The 19,735-nt window shown below is 37.4% G+C and overlaps 1 protein-coding gene across 3 annotated transcripts in view; it reads left to right on the top strand.

Moving 5' to 3' along the window:
• The window catches only part of LOC139454339 (H(+)/Cl(-) exchange transporter 7-like), a 164,017-nt gene extending 144,640 nt beyond the window's left edge, over nucleotides 1–19,377 (top strand). For all 3 annotated transcript variants that reach the window (XM_071235970.1, XM_071235969.1, XM_071235971.1), the window contains 8 exons: nucleotides 4,381–4,557; nucleotides 5,159–5,244; nucleotides 5,584–5,701; nucleotides 7,348–7,416; nucleotides 9,509–9,598; nucleotides 10,355–10,444; nucleotides 11,990–12,070; nucleotides 12,617–19,377. In XM_071235970.1, the coding sequence (XP_071092071.1) occupies nucleotides 4,381–4,557; nucleotides 5,159–5,244; nucleotides 5,584–5,701; nucleotides 7,348–7,416; nucleotides 9,509–9,598; nucleotides 10,355–10,444; nucleotides 11,990–12,070; nucleotides 12,617–12,715 (810 nt within the window). In that variant the 3' untranslated portion in view covers nucleotides 12,716–19,377. The remainder of the gene's footprint in view (nucleotides 1–4,380; nucleotides 4,558–5,158; nucleotides 5,245–5,583; nucleotides 5,702–7,347; nucleotides 7,417–9,508; nucleotides 9,599–10,354; nucleotides 10,445–11,989; nucleotides 12,071–12,616) is intronic.
• Nucleotides 19,378–19,735: the final 358 nt, after the last annotated feature.

The raw sequence follows: 19,735 nt of genomic DNA, 5'->3' as shown, positions 1-19,735 counted from the left end.
ATTTCATCAAAATATCCCCCAAAATATTCATCATCATTATAAACTTGTTTTGTTCAGTATTATTAAGAAAGTAACAAATATTAGAATTATGCTTGGAGCTCTTCATTCTCCAGATACTCGTGAAGATCTGGGGTAGAAAAGGTCTTCAGCAACCCATGCATGCCATAAAAGGCAACTATGCTTGTCGTAAGAGGCGACTGACGGGATCGGGTGTGCAGGCTCGCTGACTTGGTTGATGCATGTCATCGTATCCCAATTGCATGATGTCATTCACTGGATTGTCTGGTCCAGACTCAATTATTTACAGACTGCCATCATATTGCAGGAATATTGCAGAGTGCGGTGTGAAACAACAAACAAACAAACAAGTCATTCTCCAGACACAAGGTTCAGAAGAAGTAGTTTTAACATCTCTTGTCAGAGTTTTGTCAGATATGGAAAAACAAATATAAAACAAAACATATATATATATATATATATATATGGCATTATTACTTTTTGCTTTTCAACATTGCAAGGGGCTCAGCAAAAGTGAGAAATAAAATCTGTTTTAACATGGCATTAAAATTTGGCAGCTCAAACATTGCCCGATACCATTTTGAAGGGTAAACCAGTGACATGTTTGTCTTACTCTGAGAAGAGCCAGATAGTCTGGAGAATTCTATGTACATACAAACTTGTGACATCACTATTCTTAGTGTGCATCCTTGGATGGGGAGGAACGTGTTCTGTGTTATATTAAACACACATTTGTGGTTGTAAACATTCTTGTAATGATTGAGTATGAGGATGAATGTTTTGAGGAACTGTATGAAAATATAAAGTTGATAAAATAATCTGTCACTAAGCAGACATAACACTCTTGACATGTTCTTGGCACACCACTGACATGGTGTTCTTGGCATACCCCTGATAGGATGTTCTTTGCAGACCCCTTGATAGGATGTTCTTGGCATACCACCTGACATGTTTTTGGCACACCACTGACATGATGTTCTTGGCATACCCCTGACATGATGTTCTTGGCATACCCCTGATATGATGTTCTTGGCTTACCCCTGATAGAATGTTCTTTGCATAACCCTGATAGGATGTTCTTGGCATACCCCTTGATAAGATGTTCTTGGCATACCCCTTGATGGGATGTTCTTGGCATACCCCTTGATAGGATGTTCTTGGCATATCCCTTGACATGATGTTCTTGGCATACCCCTGATAGGATGTTCTAGGCATACCCCTTGATAAGATGTTCTAGGCATACCCCTTGATAAGATGTTCTTGGCATACCCCTTGATAGGATGTTCTTGGCATACCCCTTGATAGGATGTTCTTGGCATACCCCTTGATAGGATGTTCTTGGCATACCCCTTGATAGGATGTTCTTGGCATACCCCTGGCAGGATATTTTTGGCATACCCATTGATATGGTGCTCTTGTCATACCCCTTGATAGGATGTTCTTGGCATACCCCTGACATGACATTCTTGGCATACTCCTTGATAGGATGTTCTTTGCATACCCCTTGATATGTTCTTGGCATACCCCTGACATGATGTTCTTGACATAGCCCTTGATATGAAGTCCTTAGCATACTCTCTTGGCATAATCTTCTTTGATCCCCTTGTTGAAATGCCCCTTGACCATATGCTCTTGACACACCCCTTGAAATTTCAGACTTACTGTCTTCAGTGATGTTTTTTTCTGATCATAGCATGGTATGCATTATCATCATATTAAACCTTTTGCCTTTGGGGAATAAAACTGGACTTCATATGGAATCACTTAATAATGTTGCTGTAGCACCAAGATTACTTGTGGAGTGGGATCCGAGGCTTAGTGCATGATAAACAAACATGCTCTACCTTTGGCATCGTCAGTCATTCCCAGTCTTGTATATGCCATGTTTCTCCATCACCTGTAAATATATACATGTCTCTTTCCGTCAGGTATTGAAATGAATCCATGAAGAAGTCCCAGGTGTTAAATGAGGGGTGGTCGGGTAGCCTAGTGGTTAAAGCGTTCGCTCTTCACGCCGAAAACCCGGGTTCGATTCCCGACATGGGTACAATGTGTGAAGCCCATTTCTGGTGTCCCCCGCCGTGATATTGCTGGAATATTGCTAAAAGCGGCGTAAAACCATACTCACTCACTCACTCACTCACTCAGGTGTTAAATGAACCTTTTGTGCAAACCCAACCATTGTCTGTCGTTTTAAGCAAAGTGCTAGGTTGATGACCACAAAACTATGGCACACTGTGCACAAGAAACATTTCCGATGTTACTCTAAGCGCTCGCTGGCCTGAGACCTCTCTGGTTTCCCTTCCACTTGAACCAGGCCGTGGTTGATTCCTTGGTAAACAGTTGCAACTACATCCCAAAGTGTTTATGCACAGGAGATGAAGGAGTGTAGTGTATGCAGGACAATGAAATATTGATGATGTCGCTTCGGCTGCAAGGGTGGTTTGGAGCCACCAGGAAACGGTTTTCTGGTCTGAACTTTGCAAATTTTATAAAAGTCAGGTAAAAATTGATTGGAAAATGCTTATTTTCTGTGTGAAGCCTCCTCCCCTAGTTCTCTAATATCTCCCTCATATTAGGTTAGATCCTATAGATGTAGGTGACTGAGTGAGTATGGTTTTACGCCACTTTTAACAATTTTTCAGCAATATCACGGTGGGGGACACCAGAAATGGCCTTCACACATTGTACCCATGTTGGGAATCGTACCTGGGTCTTCGGCATGAGTAGGTGACTGAGAACTGTGTTGTGATTTCACTTGAACTGTTTGAGTTTTGAGGTGTCTTTTTTATGCCTTGAAAATTAGACCCAACTGTTGCTGCATCTTGATATTTGTTCGTCATGGGGATTTACAAAATATGTGAAATATGTAACATTACTCTGAGTTATTGGTGGATTGTCATTGCTACACTTTTTTTTATTCTGATATTTTAGAAACTTGTATAATGAATTAGAAAAATTAATGCGTGTTGTCTGTAGAGCTATTGTCCAACTGTATTTAAACGAGGTTCCTAATAACAACATATAAGAGCTTTTAATGTGTTGTTTCCACTAAACATTTCTGATCTCAATAACTTCAGTAATTGCGTACTCTCTTCTGATTAATTATTGAAAGAAAATTAATCATGTTTTCCAGCTGCTTTGGTGTTAATATATGCTGTCTACCTAGAATTTAAGAGTATAATTTACTTTCATTAATGTCCTAATTTTGCAAGTTTTTGTCTTGCACATTTATATGTGTGAAAACTGTGTGTAGATAACCACTAAACTCTCTGTGGAAATTGTGTGTCTGAATCAGGTTGTGCCATGCATCTCTTTGCAGGGTCCATGTTTACTGTTACGGTGTTTTCGACATTGGGCTCTTCACTTCAGTACATATTATTTATTTATTTGTACAGACTATTTATTTATATGTATTTGTTTAAAAGTTTAAGATATCATGTAGAAAGTTCAATGAACAGATTTGATGTGGGATAATGGGCAGATTTTATGTGGGATAGTGAACAGGATTGATATGGAATAGTGAACAGATTTGATGTGGGATAGTGAATAGGATTGATGTGGAATAGTAAACAGAATTGATGTGGGATAGTAAACAGGATTGATGTGGAATTGTAAACAGAACTGATGTGGGATAATGGACAGATTTGATGTGGGATAGTGAACAGGATTGATATGGAATAGTGAACAGATTTGATGTCAGATAGTGAACAGGATTTATGTGGAATAGTAAACAGAATTGATATGGGATAGTGAACAGAAATGATAGAAACTGGGAATTCTCTGAAACAGTTATTTGGTACACTTACTGTATTGGATTTGTTTCTATATACTTTGATCATGCTGAACATGTGAGTAGAGATGTGGAAATTGCTAATATTGCAAACCAATCTTTTACTGACCATATATTGACAAATCATATTGATTATTTGTGTAGTCATGTCCCCAGAATTAATAGTCAATTTTGAGATTAAAAACCATCTGAATAGTTGAATATGAAGGTAGTATATCTTTACACCGTGAGACCTCATTGATTTGAACTGTTTTATCATTAAACGTTTTGGTCCCCCAAGATTCCTTAACATCACGTTAAGAATATATACTCCTCAACTTTTGATAGGGATAATCAAATATGTCATTCTATTTCAACATGCACTTGACATTATATAAAAGTCAGTTTTGTGTATCATGGAAAGATAAGGTTATCCCTGTCAAATGTTGAGTAGTATATATCAGTATTGCGCTTGTGGAATATGGAAAAAGCAAATCTTCTATGGCCCATGATTTTGAATTAAAGCGGTTTCAGTGTATAAGGATGATCTGCTTTGAAGCCTTTTTTTTGCAGTTGTTGCTTTATTTCAGGCCAAAGATGTTGGCAAATATGCTTTAATAGGAGCAGCAGCCCAGCTAGGTGGCATCCTCCGTACAACGATCAGTCTGACTGTCATCATCGTGGAGTGTACTGGAGACATATCCTTTGGTCTCTGTATCATGCTGGCCTTGATGATCTCCAAGTGGGTGGGAGATTTCTTTACAACTGTGAGTGTGTTACGGCAGCTCTCCAGTAGAAATCTCCATTAAAATCGGATCTTTTCTTTGATACAATACCTCTCTGCCTGAAGATCTGTCAAATCTGTCCACAGGTCCCGTCAGGTAAACTTTGTAATCAGCTAATCAAGGTCGAATCTTCTAAATTATTTTTGTTTTGAAAACAAATATATTCAGGCAGTTCCGAATGGAAAATAATAAAGGCTGCACTGTTTTGTTGTGGATATTTTATACCTTTCTGAATGCCATGGTATCTACACCAAAGATGTTGTACTATTGTGGGAATATATGTATTCTGTTTGGCTTTTTTCACTCAGGATTCGCCTGACACATAGATCTTCAAGCATAGACGTATCATTATAGAGTAGCTGTCAATTATATATTTAGACATAAAGGCCTTTCAGGACATGTACATCAAATTCAGTACTACATACTGTATGGATCAGATTTACAAGTCAGAATACACTGATGTAGTTTACAATTTTAGGGTACGAACAATTTATTTGTCTTGTTTTAATTTTTTGATTTTCTTGATTAAAATAATAGTGTGAGCTACCTGAACCCTTTGTTGATGCATTGTTTATGTCTTCAGGGTTTGTATGACATGAATGTGGAAGTGAGTGGCATCCCCCTCCTTGTGTCCGAGCCCCCGCCTCTCTGTGATCACGTCAAGGCCAGGTTAGTGGTGGAATGCACTTTATCACAAAACATGCCAAGGGTGGTTGAACGTTCTGAGTCTAACTTTGATGGACTTTAATAGTGACTTCATCAAGTTTATGCCTGCAGAAATATGCATCCTGGTTGCATATATATGGTTCAAAATATGTGCAAACTGTTAAGAGAGTACAGCGTAATATACATAAATGTATTTAGGTTCAGGACTTTTCAGCCAGCCCTTGTGTATTTGTCTCTTCATGGAAGAGTGTTTCTGTTCATCCCCCAGGGATTCCCAGCTGAATTGGGCATTGTACCTCTTGCTTGATGAAAATGGTGTTCTGATGTGTTTGTTCTCCACAGTGAGGTGATGAGCCATCCCGTGCTATCATTCCAGCCTTTGGAGACTGTAGGCAATATTGTAGATGTCCTGGCCACGGAGACATTCTGTGGCTTCCCTATCATCGAACCGGACCCCAAGGTACGTGATTCTGTGGTGTAAACAATCACCAGATGCAATATTTGTGACCTCTGATCACTATCCCCTACTGGAACCTCATATTAGAACACTGTCTCCTACAAGAACATTAGCCCATGATAAGAAAACCATTCCCTTCCAGAGCACAATTCCATGATAAGACCACCATCCTCTACCAGAACCTAATTCCATGATAAGACCACCATCCCCTGCCAGAACCCAATTCCATGATAAGACCACCATCCCCTGCCAGAACCCATCCATAAGACCACACCGATCCCTACCAGAACCTAATCCCAGACCACCATCCCCTGCCAGAACCCAATTCCATGATAAGACCAATATCCTCTATCAGAACCCAATTCCATGATACGACCACCATCCTCAACCAGAACCCAATTCCATGATAAGACCACCTTCCCCTGCCAGAACCTAATTCCATGATAAGACCAATATCCTCTATCAGAACCCAATTCCATGATACAACCACCATCCTCAACCAGAACCCAATCCCATGATAAGACCACCATCCTCTGCCAGAACCCAATTCCATGATAAGACCACCTTCCCCTGCCAGAACCCAATTCCATGATAAGACCACCATCCCTTGCCAGAACCCAATTCCATGATAAGACCACCATCCTCTATCAGAACCCAATTCCATGATTAGACCACCATCCTCTACCAGAACCCAATTCCATGATAAGGCAACCATCCTCTACCAGAACCCAATTCCATGATAAGACCACCATCCCCTGCCAGAACCCAATTCCATGATAAGACCACCATCCCCTGCCAGAACCCAAATCCATGATAAGACCACCATCCCCTGCCAGAACCAAATTCCATGATACAACCACCATCCCCTGCCAGAACCAAATTCCATGATACAACCACCATCCCCTGCCAGAACCCAATTCCATGATAAGACTACCTTCCCCTGCCAGAACCGAATTCCATGATAAGACTACCTTCCCCTGCCAGAACCAAATTCCATGATAGGACCACCATCCCTTGCCAGAACCCAATTCCATGATAAGACCACCATCCTCTGCCAGAACCCAATTCCCTGATAAGACCACCATCCTCTATCAGAAGCCAATTCCATGATACAACTACCATCCCCTCCCAGAACCCAATTCCATGATAAGACCACCATCCCCTGCCAGAACTAAACTCCAAGGTGACCACCATCCCCTGCCAGAACCAAATTCCATGATAAGACCACCATCCCTTGCCAGAACCCAATTCCATGATAAGACTACCTTCCCCTGCCAAAACCCATCCATAAGACCACACCGATCCCTACCAAAAACTAATCCCAGATCACCATCCCCTGTCAGAACCCATCCATAAGACCACACCGATCCCTACCAGAAACTAATCCCAGACCACCTTCCCCTACCAGAACCTGATCCCATGATCAGAACAGTCCCCAACCAGAACCTGATCCTCATCTCCTACCAGTTCTGTGTGACTCCAAAGCTCCACCACTGTGTTGGTGACAACTACCCCAGGGCGTAATATGCATTTGTCACTAAATGAACTATAGGTATCCCCTTTCGTTCATTTTCAGTAACTGGAAGCAATCTACTTGATATGTAATTCCCACCATGTGATCATTTGGTTATTACTACCTTTCATTTCAGAATCTACGTCATGGAAAATTAAAAGGACTCATTCTACAGAACCAATTGTTAACATTGTTGAAAAAGAAGGTAAATTGACAGTTTGCACTGTTGACAATAACCATGTATGTAATTAACATTTTGCACTATTGACAACCATTTATATAACTGACTGTTTGCACTATTGACTATAAACCATTTATATAACTGACAGTTTGCATTATTGACAATAAACATTTATATAATTGACAGTTTGCACTATTGACTATAAACATTTATATAACTGACAGTTTGCATTATTGACAATAAACATTTATATAATTGAAAGTTTGCACTATTGACTATAAACATATATAATTGACAGTTTGCACTATTGACTATAAACATTTATATAATTGACAGTTTGCACTATTGACTCTAAACATTTATATAATTGACAATTTGCATTAGTGACGATAACCACTTATATAATTGAAAGTTTGCACTATTGACTATAAACATTTATATGATTTACAGTTTGCATTATTGACAATAACCATTTATACAATTGACAGTTTGCACTATTGACTATAAACATTTATATGATTTACAGTTTGCACTATTGACAATAACCATTTATACAATTGACAGTTTGCACTATTGACTATAAACATTTATATAATTGACAGTTTGCACTATTCACAATAATCATTTATATAATTGACAGTTTGCACTATTGACTATAAACATTTATATAATTGACAGTTTGCATTATTGACAATAACCATTTATACAATTGACAGTTTGCACCATTGACTATAAACATTTATATAATTGACAGTTTGCACTATTGACTATAAACATTCATATAATTGACAGTTTGCATTATTGACAATAAACATTTATATAATTGACAGTTTGCACTGTTGACTATAAGCATTTATACAATTGACAGTTTGCATTATTGACAATAACCATTTATACAATTGACAGTTTGCACTATTGACTATAAACATTTATATAATTGACAGTTTGCACTATTGACAATAACCATTTATATATTTGACAGTTTGCACTATTGACTATAAACATTTATACAATTGACAGTTTGCACTATTGACAATAACCATTTATATCACTAAAAGCATGCACATTTATATTTTGCTATTTCTGTCATTGACACCTTGCACTATTAACCATACCTGTAAATATCATTGACTGCTTCCACTATTGACTATTACTAGTTATATTATGACATCTTATACCATGACTATACCCATTTATGTCATTGACAGGTTGACTATTGACTATATCCATTATCCAATTGATTGTCAACATACTCCAATGATATATTTTACCGCCTTCCAGTATACAATATATATTGTATAATTGACTTCTTGTTGCACATGCAACATATACCATTGGCCAGTTGTACATTTTACCAATCACAACTTAAATCAATAACTTCTTTCTGAACCTGCTGACCCCAAAGCAATGAAATGTGAGAGAAAATAAATAAGTGAACAGCAGTGTTGATTTCATTCCGCCAAATAAGTTAAAGGTTATAAAGATGAACTAATTTTCTGTTGCTCTCAATACAAAAAGAATTATTAGAATACTATAAGTAAAACCTGTTGAAAAATCTTCAAATCTTCAAATGACAACAAATTATGAGGAATCATGACAGGAAACAGGAAAATATATTGGAAATTGGATATATTCAAACTGACTCTTCGACCATACTTTTTCAATATAATGCAAACAAAATATGTTATTACTGACCACTTTTTCTATGGAGCAGTTACCATCCATGTTAGGACTATGCTATGGCTATGTGCATGATGCATGTCATTGTATCCCAGTTGCATAGATCGATGCTCTGGATGTCAATCACTGGATTGTCTGGTCAAGACTTGATTACTTACAGACTGCCGTCATATAGCCGGAATATTACTGAATGTGGCGTTAAACAACAAACAAACAAGGACAAGTTTAAGTTAGGATATGGACCTACTATTATTTAAATGTTTATGCAGTGAATGAAATAGACATTTAGGATATTTTTGAATAGGAAAATCCCATGTCAGTAGCCATCAATACATTTCAAATCTAAAGGTAATAAAAAAGGTTCTGGATGATTATCATTTGTTTCAAAAGCAGCAAACTTACTACAAACCTCTATTCCTGTTTATTGTTTCATTAGATCTTTGCCCCGGAAGGGATGTTGCCGCCATCTGATGTCACGATGTCAGATTTTGATGATCCTTACCCAGTTGAGCTAACCAAAATAGAGGTACACATTTCCACTGTCAACGGGATTGACATTTCTCCAATATGTGTGTTTTATTATTTAACATTAGTGACTTGTAGTGTAACCATAGAGTTCTAGATCATTTTTGTCATTAAACTATATATCATGTGACTAACCACGAATCCGGGTATTCCTGTGGGTACCTGAGTCCTACTCATGACCCACCCGACACGAGAACCTGAGTTACCTATCCTAGTCCTAGTAGTCTTGAATGTAAGTCACCACTTTAAAAGTTGTAGTTATAGCTCGAGTAAGCTGCTTTCTGGTTGGTTAATGCTGACTTCTTAAAAGTCATTTCATTGGCCAGTCAAAGTTTGGAAAAGGAAATTCTCTTGTGACCTTTAATGAGATGTCCTCAGTGCAGCGACCACTACAATCTGTTTTTAATGACATAAGGGCAAAGTTTTTCAAGGCATCATAATTTGAAATTTAATGCTATGTTTAGATTCAACAAAATTGGATCAGATTTATGTTAGAGTGTAAGTTTGTCAATGTTTCTGTCAGTGTTGGGGTTTGAGGTGAGGAAGAGGAGACTTTGGTTGGAGGCAGAATATCTTTCAGTCAATGCTTCAAGACAAACCATTGCTTCTCTGAAAGGAAGGAGTCAAACAATTTGTTTTACATCCACAACAGATTATTATTCCCAACATCCAGTGAATGAATATTTTTTAGGATAGCTATGCTTTTCCAGCATTTTCAGGAAACAGATTTGTAATTTCCAAAAATGATTGTTTTCAGGAGATTGAAGCCAACATTTCGGAGGAAGAGAGAGATTACCTCGTAGATCTCCGGCCATTCATGAATAAAACTCCCTACACTGTTGGGCCGGTGAGTTAGCAGTGAATCATCAGTTACCAGCAAGTCACTGACCCTATCTGCCTGTCTGGAATCTACTTGAGCAGACCGCCTCCGTGGTCTAGTGGTAGAGCGTCCGCCCGGAGAGTGGAAGGTCCTGGGTTCGATCCCCGGCTGCGTCATACAAAAAGACGTTTAAAGATGGTACTTGTTGTTACCCTGTCTGGCGCTCGGCATTAAAGGGCTAAAACAAGGACTGGTCGGCTCGGAGTCAGTATACTGTGTCTGAGTGGGGTATTCATGTTAAACTGCGGCATGGTATCTCAGTGTGCTAGCACTATAAATCGGCATCAGTCCGGACTAGTACAAGCAGCCACAAACACACACATACACGTGCATGCAAGTCGCTAAATAAGTGCAATAATCTTGGACACGATGTTATACCCCATTTCACCTCACCTCTACTTAAGCAACATGACTGATTCCAATGTGTACCGTATTTGTCGTATTAAGCGCCCTGTCCCAATAATACTCCATAACTAACTTTTAGACCAACCTGTAAGTCATTAGTTTAGGGCTTCTACTAAGACTGAATATGTACATGACAGTCCATATGTTCTTGGGTATAACAGATTTGTTTACAGAAACAGCAGCACAGAAGGCTTATATAATTGTCAAGTAACTATTTTGACACAATCCTGCGAAGATCCCGGTTAGAATAGGTCTTAGCAACCCATGTTTGCTGTAAAAGGCGACTATGCTTGTCGTAAGAGGCAACTAACAGGATCGGGTGGTCAGGCTTGCTGACTTAGTTGATACATGTCATCGTATCCCAAATGCATGGATATATATGTCATATAGCTGGAATATTGCTGAGAGCAGCGTAAAACAACAAACAAAAAATCATTAAAATATGTTGTAGTTTCAAATACCTTTGAACTAATTTTGGTCACTACCGATTGATATGTTTATTAGATGATTGCTCTGGCAAGAGGCAACATACAATGCATTTGGTCAGTTATTATTTAAAAAGATAATTGAAACAAGAATATTTTTTATAATTGATTTTTTTCATTTTTGTAATCCATCAATGATGGGAAAGTGAGGCAAATAAAAATACTTTGGACTATATCTCTAAAACTAATGGGTATTCCTTCAAGCTTCTTTGCACACACAAAGAACAGGTTGTCAAATGGTGCCTTTAACTAGTTTTTTAGATTTTTAGAATTTTTATTTTTGTCTGTTTCCATGCCAACAAGTTTGACTTAACTCTGTTCATAGTGGTGTGTACCTGACATAGAAATACAAAGATCCAAATCCAAATTAAATGGTATTTGTTTGGTAGCTCAATAACTACATTTGTATGAGGACAGAGAGATTTTCTCAGAAATTCTCTCATCAAGTTTGACTTGAAGTAACTGTCGGATGATTTGTTCTTTCAAATTTGGGGAGGGAGGGGCTGGACGGATTTGTCATTTTCTGATGACTTGTTATATATTAGTGCTGAATAAAAGACAAAATATGGTACTCATTATTACCTGATTATGTAAATGTATATATGTATTTTTGTTTATTCAGAATTTCTCACTGCCCAGAGTGTTTAAAATATTTCGAGGTCTCGGTCTGAGGCATCTACTCGTTGTCAGCGACAACAGCGAAGTAAGTTCAGTTGGAAAAAATCATAAAAGTGCTTTGAATTGAAACTATTATGTGACACCATTAAGTTTGCACTTAGTGAGAACCATAATAAGGTCCATGATGATGAGATATGTTCATCATTTTACTGTGAATTTTTATACCATAATTAGTTTAACTGAGACGAATTAATTTCCTTGATTTACAGAGTTTCTTGGTCAGAAGTAGGATAATAAAAATATTCATTTGAAAAAAAATCCTAAGGTTGTCTCCTGAAATTAAAGTAAAAACAAAAATATACATGTTACAAATTTTGTTACAAATTTGTTCAGCATATTTTCAATGAGACACAGCATTTTTATTTATATATTTTTCAACTCGTCAACAATTAGTTTTGCTGAAACAGAAATTGTTCTGGGCTCCTTACCACAGAAATTGTAGTGCTATGACTGTCTTAAGCTCATGTTAAAGTATGGGAGTTACGATCACCTTGGTGCTAAAATCACTTTTTGGAACAGAACCCTGGTCTAATAACAATAATAATCAAACAATCAACATATTTTTTCACAGCCTCTGGGAATGGTTACTAGGAAAGATCTGGCTAAATATCGAGCTGAGTCCAAGCATGGGATGCTGAAGATTGAAAATCTGAAGATAGAAGACAACTAGATACAGATACAAGCTAAATCCTTGGAGTTTCCCTCCAAATGATGCACACATCAAACCAGAGTTACTTCCCTTCCAGTGTAGTATTTCAGAGTTGTCTCCCTTTCATATGTCCCTTGAATAAATATTCACAGATAAAGATATTATTTATAGCGACAGAATGGACTCTTTTTTCATTTTCATTGAAAACAATCTGCTGTAATAAGAATGTGATATTAGATGTGTGATATATTAAGTGCTGGAAATTACAACAGTGATTTGTATAAGAAGCAAGGAAGTCGATTCTACTGCATTTTTCGTGACAAAAATATGTGAGGGTCGTTATAAGAACTTCACTTTCAATAGTGCCTAGTCATCATCGATTTAATTCAAATTATTGAGATACATATGGAATGAAATTGGCTATTTGGGTAAGGTTTTCAAGTATCAAATACACGTGTGTATTAATTATGCATGTGTCCGAAATAAACAAATAATATCAGTCCTTCTTTTAATAATTTAACATTTTTTATTTGAAAATTTCATCCTTTGTGGTTGTGATCAGGTTGTTATTTAAAAAAAAAAAAAAATAGATCCTTTTTAGCGTATGTTCTGGTAACTTTCACAACCATTTCATACTATATATACAACATATGTACTTAAGATTTGCCAAGGACGAAAAAAGTCATCTTCAGTCAAAGGTGAGGTTCTTAGCAAATGTTGAGTAGTATATATTGGTATACAGTTCAAAGGTGAGTCAGTATGTTGCACATTTCATTTCCAGAATTAGATCTTCCTGAAATTTTCATAGTTTGATATATCAATTATGTTTTCTGTTGTCTTGTTATTGTTATGCATTTTTAATTACCTTTGTATATTTACAAGTTGTAATAATGCCCAATTAGACACAGATAATACATCACAGAAATTGAAAAATGTTTACAGATTTTATAACTCATTCTTGCATTATTTTATGAAAGTAATTTTTGTATGTACATTGTAGTTTTGATGGTTTATTTAGCAATCTCATTAAAATCAGACCTTAGTTCTCGCTACGGCTAAGCAAAGATATGAAGACATCCCATTAGGGGTCACGTCAGAACGACCTTTCATCCGACCAATCAGTGCGTCGCTTACAAGATTATGAAAGTGACAGTCGGAATGTGATTTCTCACCATAAAACCTTGAAAACTTCAATATGAGGTATACCAAACGATAGTTACGGGTTTAACAACTGATTCCTTACAATCTAGACCATCTCTTAGCCATTCCAGAATGTTTTTTGTTCAGGTTTCAAATTTTTAATCGGAATTTGTCAAAATATGTTTCGAAGCAAAGTCGCCAATTTGAAATTAGTGCCGTAAAGCGCGAGAAAGCTGCCTTCTGATTGGTTATTCCATTGGTCGGTCAAAGTTCGCGAAAGGTCGGTCTGACGTGACCCATAATGGGGTGTCCTCAGGTCTTTGTTCAGCGGTAGCAGAGACCATATATGGTCTCTGGCTGTAGCGAGAACTAGGATCTGATTTTAATGAGATTGGTTTATTTAGCCACTTAATGTTCGAGGTTTGGTGTGGAAATGGAATTGGCTTGAATGTCATGAATCTACTTACTTATACAGAAATTAATCTCATTTAAATCCCATGCTCTTTCTAAGACTCCTCTACAGGAGATGTCTGTTATAGGGAGGTTGGGCGGTGAAGAGAATCCGAGAGAGCCAATGAAGTGTTGATTTAGATTCACCCGAACCATTTGATGAAAACTGACAATCCATGTATAGTCATACAGTCTTTGTAGCCATTGTGATGACGTACGGTATCTCCTAGAGGATAAATGTTTCAAGTTGTTCAAAGGACATTGTGAAAACTGATCGTGCAAGCCGAACCTCAGATGTCATGTCCTTGCTCATCCTTGACCTTCCAGGGTATGTTTCTCTATCTTAATATCATAAATATCGTGGATCTATTCACCACTATAACTGACTACGGTTCAAGAGACATGATGCTATAAATAACCATTCAATCAAATTACACTGTTCGTTCATAAATGAGCGATATCACCAGTTCTTCACTTGACTTTTGCGTGCCACCTCAAATACAACAGGAGCGTCTTGTCGTATAAGGACTTCCTTGCCCATTCGTCACCTACTCGCCCCTTTCCGTAACCTGCAAGAAGAGTGAGTGAGTATGGTTTTATGCCGCTTTCAGCAATATTCCAGCAATGGGCTTCACACATTGTACCCATGTCGGGAATCGAACCTAGATCTTCGGCATAACGTGCGAGCGCTTAAACCACTAGGCCGCCCCACCTGGAAGACTCAACCCATATCAATGAATGTTATGTGTGAAAATACAACAAACCAATCGGAATTCGTGTACTTCAAGTACTTCATTCAAAGATCCTCAGGAATAATTTTTGATTTTACATATGTCTTTCCTTTAAAAATATACTCATGATACAGTTAAAAGTGTTCATACTGTATCATACTGTAAGTTTCCAATAGCATGAGGAATATATCTGATATTTGGGGGAAATATACGATCATTATGCAACTATTTGACATTTCTTTTAGCTATGCCCATTTGTACTTAGACGAAACCCAGTCGCAAAACTGGCCACGAGAGGGGCACGAGTCACTATTCAGCTTGTCCCAGGATAACTTGAGTTGGTCACGAAAGTTCCTTCCCCTGTCTTACCTGTTAATAATAGGATGGAGATATACTCTGGATCATCGAGGAGGGCTCTGGCTCCACATGTTGTTAATGTATTCTCTTACATAAATATGACTTGACATCTAGGCATGAATCCTTCGTGACACTCTCCGATAGATAGTCCTTTACTGATAACTGTATTCACCCAGAGCACTTGGTGGGAGGAGATAGGGGGATGTACGGACTCTTGTTATGGGTGATTAAGACGGTGACAGATTTGTCTACCAGATGGTCAGGAGGTGCTTATTGGAACAGAGTGCTTAATACAGTGTATACAGTAACTGATCAGTTGAATTTCACAAATAACTTCTCTATTGAACATAAGTTAGGTATCATGAATATTTTGTTTGTATTTTTTTTTAAATTGTATGGTCAGTCGTCACTACAAAAAAAATATCCCCAATAATATTCATGATCCCTAACAAAAATTGTTTAGTATGTATTGCATATCCCGACATGTCTGTGGACCTTTTTTTAACTTTTGGGGTTTAGATATCCAGTGTTCATTCTAAACTTGTTTAAATGTGGGCCACGGCCAACTGAATATTGTACATTCAGAGATCCTTATTGAACGTATCCCTTCAGCAACCCATGCTGGCCGTAAGAGGCGACTATGCTTGTCGTAAGAGGCAACTAACGGGATCGGGTGGACAGGCTCGCTGACTTGGTTGATGGATGTCATCGTATCCCAGTTACGTAGATTGATGCTCATGATATCAGTCACTGGATTGTCTGGTCCAGACTTGATTATTTACAGACTGCCGTCATATAGCTGGAATATTGCTGAGTGCGGCGTTAAAAAACAAACAAACAAAAACGTATCCCAGCAAATATAGTGTATGACTTTGAGCTTATCACATTCTTCGTCCCTGTAGAAAGCAAGCTCCTACTCCTGCTTGTCTGTTCAATAAGTGACTTAATGTCGAGTTGTTGGAAGAGACATGTCACTATGGTGTATCAGTCATTTTAATGTGCATCATTTGAAAAGGACAAGGTGTATAGGCCCTCTTTGGCCCACAGGATGTAAATCATTGTTGAAATTAGCAAGAATTTTACAAATTATGAATGTTTTCTGACGCATGTATGTTTAGACATCACACTGAATGTATAATGTAAGCCTAAATTGTGATGAACTGCAGATTTGGGAGATTTTCGGGAAGAATTTTATAAAATATTTGAACATCTGCAAGTCTTTAACCCAGCAGATATTTTCGATGTTGATAAAGACTTTACAAGCAACCTAAAATTTATTTCCATTCAGCCCAAAAAGGGCCCTTATCCTACCTCGTCCTCAGCAAGAGAGAATGGCCCCCATGCACCCTAGAATGAACTCTGGATAACAGACTAGATTCCTCGTTTCCAGTGAGTTTAAAACATCAGTTTAACTTCCAGTGCTAATAAGATATAACACATTGCAGACAGCCTCTTTGGTTAATTATGTCAAGGTTTGGGGAAGCATTGACCGATTCCTTGGTCATCTTCCTGTGGCCATGTTAGTGAGTATCATACTTGTCATGGTCTCAGTGAGGGGAGGTTAGTGGACTTGTTTCTGTGGAGTTTGATACTTTTTAAAGTTCCCTTTTGGGGCATTTTATTAAATAACAAGATTTAACTAAAATGAATTTATGTCACAGTTTGTCACATATTTTAAAGAAGTATTCTTCTCTGTGAAAAAGGCTGGAATGTCTTTGATTTACCTGCAAATGTCATCCAATCAAAGGATTGAAAACAGCTCATTGGTCTATTTAGACAGATTGGTTGTCAAATACTGAGCTGTGTTAAACATTGGTGTAAAGAATGCTTGCATATGTTACCAAACCCTTTAAAATCAGATCTTTTACGATTTGATACCTCTTAATGAAGGTCTGGGGACACGTCCATAGAAGGTTGTGTCAGTTGAACCGTGAGTTAAATTTGACCACCCAATCAAAATAAATAATTTTTGTGTTCTTGAGCCAATCAGATGCCAGCTTTGAAATTTCATTCTCAACAAAATAATACCGCCACAGAACATAAGTATATCATCATTAATACACCCTTGTTAATACATCCTTTGTGGTGCAGATGCTATGGCGCTCAGAATCGAAATGAAGTGTGAAAAATATCCACAACATAATAGTGCTGACTTATTAGTTTCCATTCAGAACTCCCCAGTCATGTTCATTTTAAAGATACAGAGTTTGTTCACTCCTACTGAGAACTTTGAAGACATGATAAAGATTACTACGTTCACCTGATGGGAAATATGGAGGTGTCCCCAAGTCATCACACAGAGAGGTGTCGTATTGGAGTTAAAGATCTGGTTTAAGGAGACTGTATGATATATATAGATTATATCAAGAAGAATTGGAATTACAACGTCACTGTGTTTATGTGTACACCATATTGCAGAAATGTTTTTCCTTTTGGTGTAGAGAGAATTAGATGGTGACATATATTAATCGCCAAACACGATTCGAGTTTTCATAGTTTAACGTCCATTGCTGTTTAACTTAGAAGTCAGATCGTGTACGTGACTTGACTAAGTGCCAAAGAATATGTTGTTATGTGATCATATTTGAATTCTATTTGAATGTTTGTTGAGCAGTTACTTGTTGATATTTGAATGTGATTTTGTTATCACCAATTTTCATTATGCACAGTTTATGCAGTACTGGCCACTATGCAAGATGACATATCATGGTTTGAAATTATCCTGTGTTGATAGAAATCCAAATGTGATATTCAATTTATTGATTTTCATTGATTGTACATAATCTCATTCAAGTCACCCTGCACTAAGAACTGGATTCAGGTTTAGGGTACCATTGCCCTAAAACAACCCCGACCATGAATATATAATTGTTCTGGTACAGATGTCACACCTAAAGCTCAAACTTGTCAACACGAAAACATGGAGCACTCTCTTAGAAATTAGTTTGTATTAATGTTTCAAAAGGCTTACAGGAGACAAAGCTTGAGTCGATTGTCAGTCCCAGCAGGTTTTATTGTCTACAAACTCTAGTTTTACAGTGAATATATATCTGGCAGGTACAAATTATGCAAACTTAGCCTCATGTTTTTTGTTGGATTACAGATCCACCGACCCTAGAAATTGAAAAATCATAAACAAAATAAAATCAGATTGTTTTTGAAAACTGCAGATGGTAAAGATTGCTTTGACAACAAAAATGACAATGACATGCCGCTGTCAGATTTAAGATACCAGTATGTAATATTTATAAGCACCCAAACCATGCCAAGATTTTTTTCACTTTTTATATAACCTGATTAAAATGAAACTTTAGGATGATTACAAAACTCCTGTATAATGCTTTTTTTTTTACCAAACAACCAAATCAAAATTGGTAAACCAAGAAAAATCTGGCCTTGATGAAACAATATCTCCCTTCATACATGGCAGTGTATGGACTAGACTGTAATGGACTCCAGACCATGTAACCTTGACCTTGAAGGAAAAGATTGTATAGCTATGGACTTACAGAATGACCTACCAGCTAGGATGAATTATGGATTTTTCCCAAGTGAATTAATTTTGTATGTTCCGATCCTTGGTGATGAACTTTCAGCATTATTTCATGAGGGACAGATAATCCATAATTCTGATGTACGAATAGGTTATCTAACTATTGAATATTTCTTATCTGAGAAAATATTTAAAAAATGGGGTTCCGGATCATGACAAGTCAGTCTGTTGGAAAAACGTGTCAAGGACCATCTGTGATGTCATGGCCAGTGGATGATGTCATATTTAATTAGTTGCGACAATGACATGATGACATTGCCATCGGCTGCTTCGCAAACAATAAAATCAGTGGAACTTGTGTGTACCAGCCAACATTATGAAGCCAAAATAATATTATTGGGGAGAATTGGAAACAATAACAACGATATCCTTGCCCTGTGGGTAATGTTAATAGGTTAATAAGTTGCATATCAGTATATACTACTCAAAACAAGTTAAGGACATCCACATTGGGAGGCTGCTTTTTGCTTTATCCACCAACCATGACAGATTAACTATAGTCCTATGAAAAAATAGTTTTTTAACTTCTTTTGAGTAGTATATTTCATCATGGTACCACGTCTATAATTTATTGAAAACATTTGTTGAATTCTGGTGAACTGGAAAGAAAATTTGACCTTGTTGATGTGTTGTTTCAAATGATTGCTTGTTGATGTTTTGTCCAGACAGATCCATGATAGAATGATCGAGATTGGTCAACTTGCCGACACTCGTAACAGTAGGTTACCCCATTCTGTCTCTCTTGATCAGATCATGTGTAGAAAACTACAAAGGGAGAGCAGCATGTGTTTGGGAATGTATGAATCTTAC

The sequence above is a fragment of the Haliotis cracherodii genome, unplaced genomic scaffold, assembly GCF_022045235.1.
Source record: "Haliotis cracherodii isolate W230 unplaced genomic scaffold, xgHalCrac1.p SCAF_10, whole genome shotgun sequence".
Lineage (NCBI taxonomy): Eukaryota > Metazoa > Mollusca > Gastropoda > Lepetellida > Haliotidae > Haliotis > Haliotis cracherodii.
This window is presented reverse-complemented; position numbering and strand designations above follow the sequence as displayed.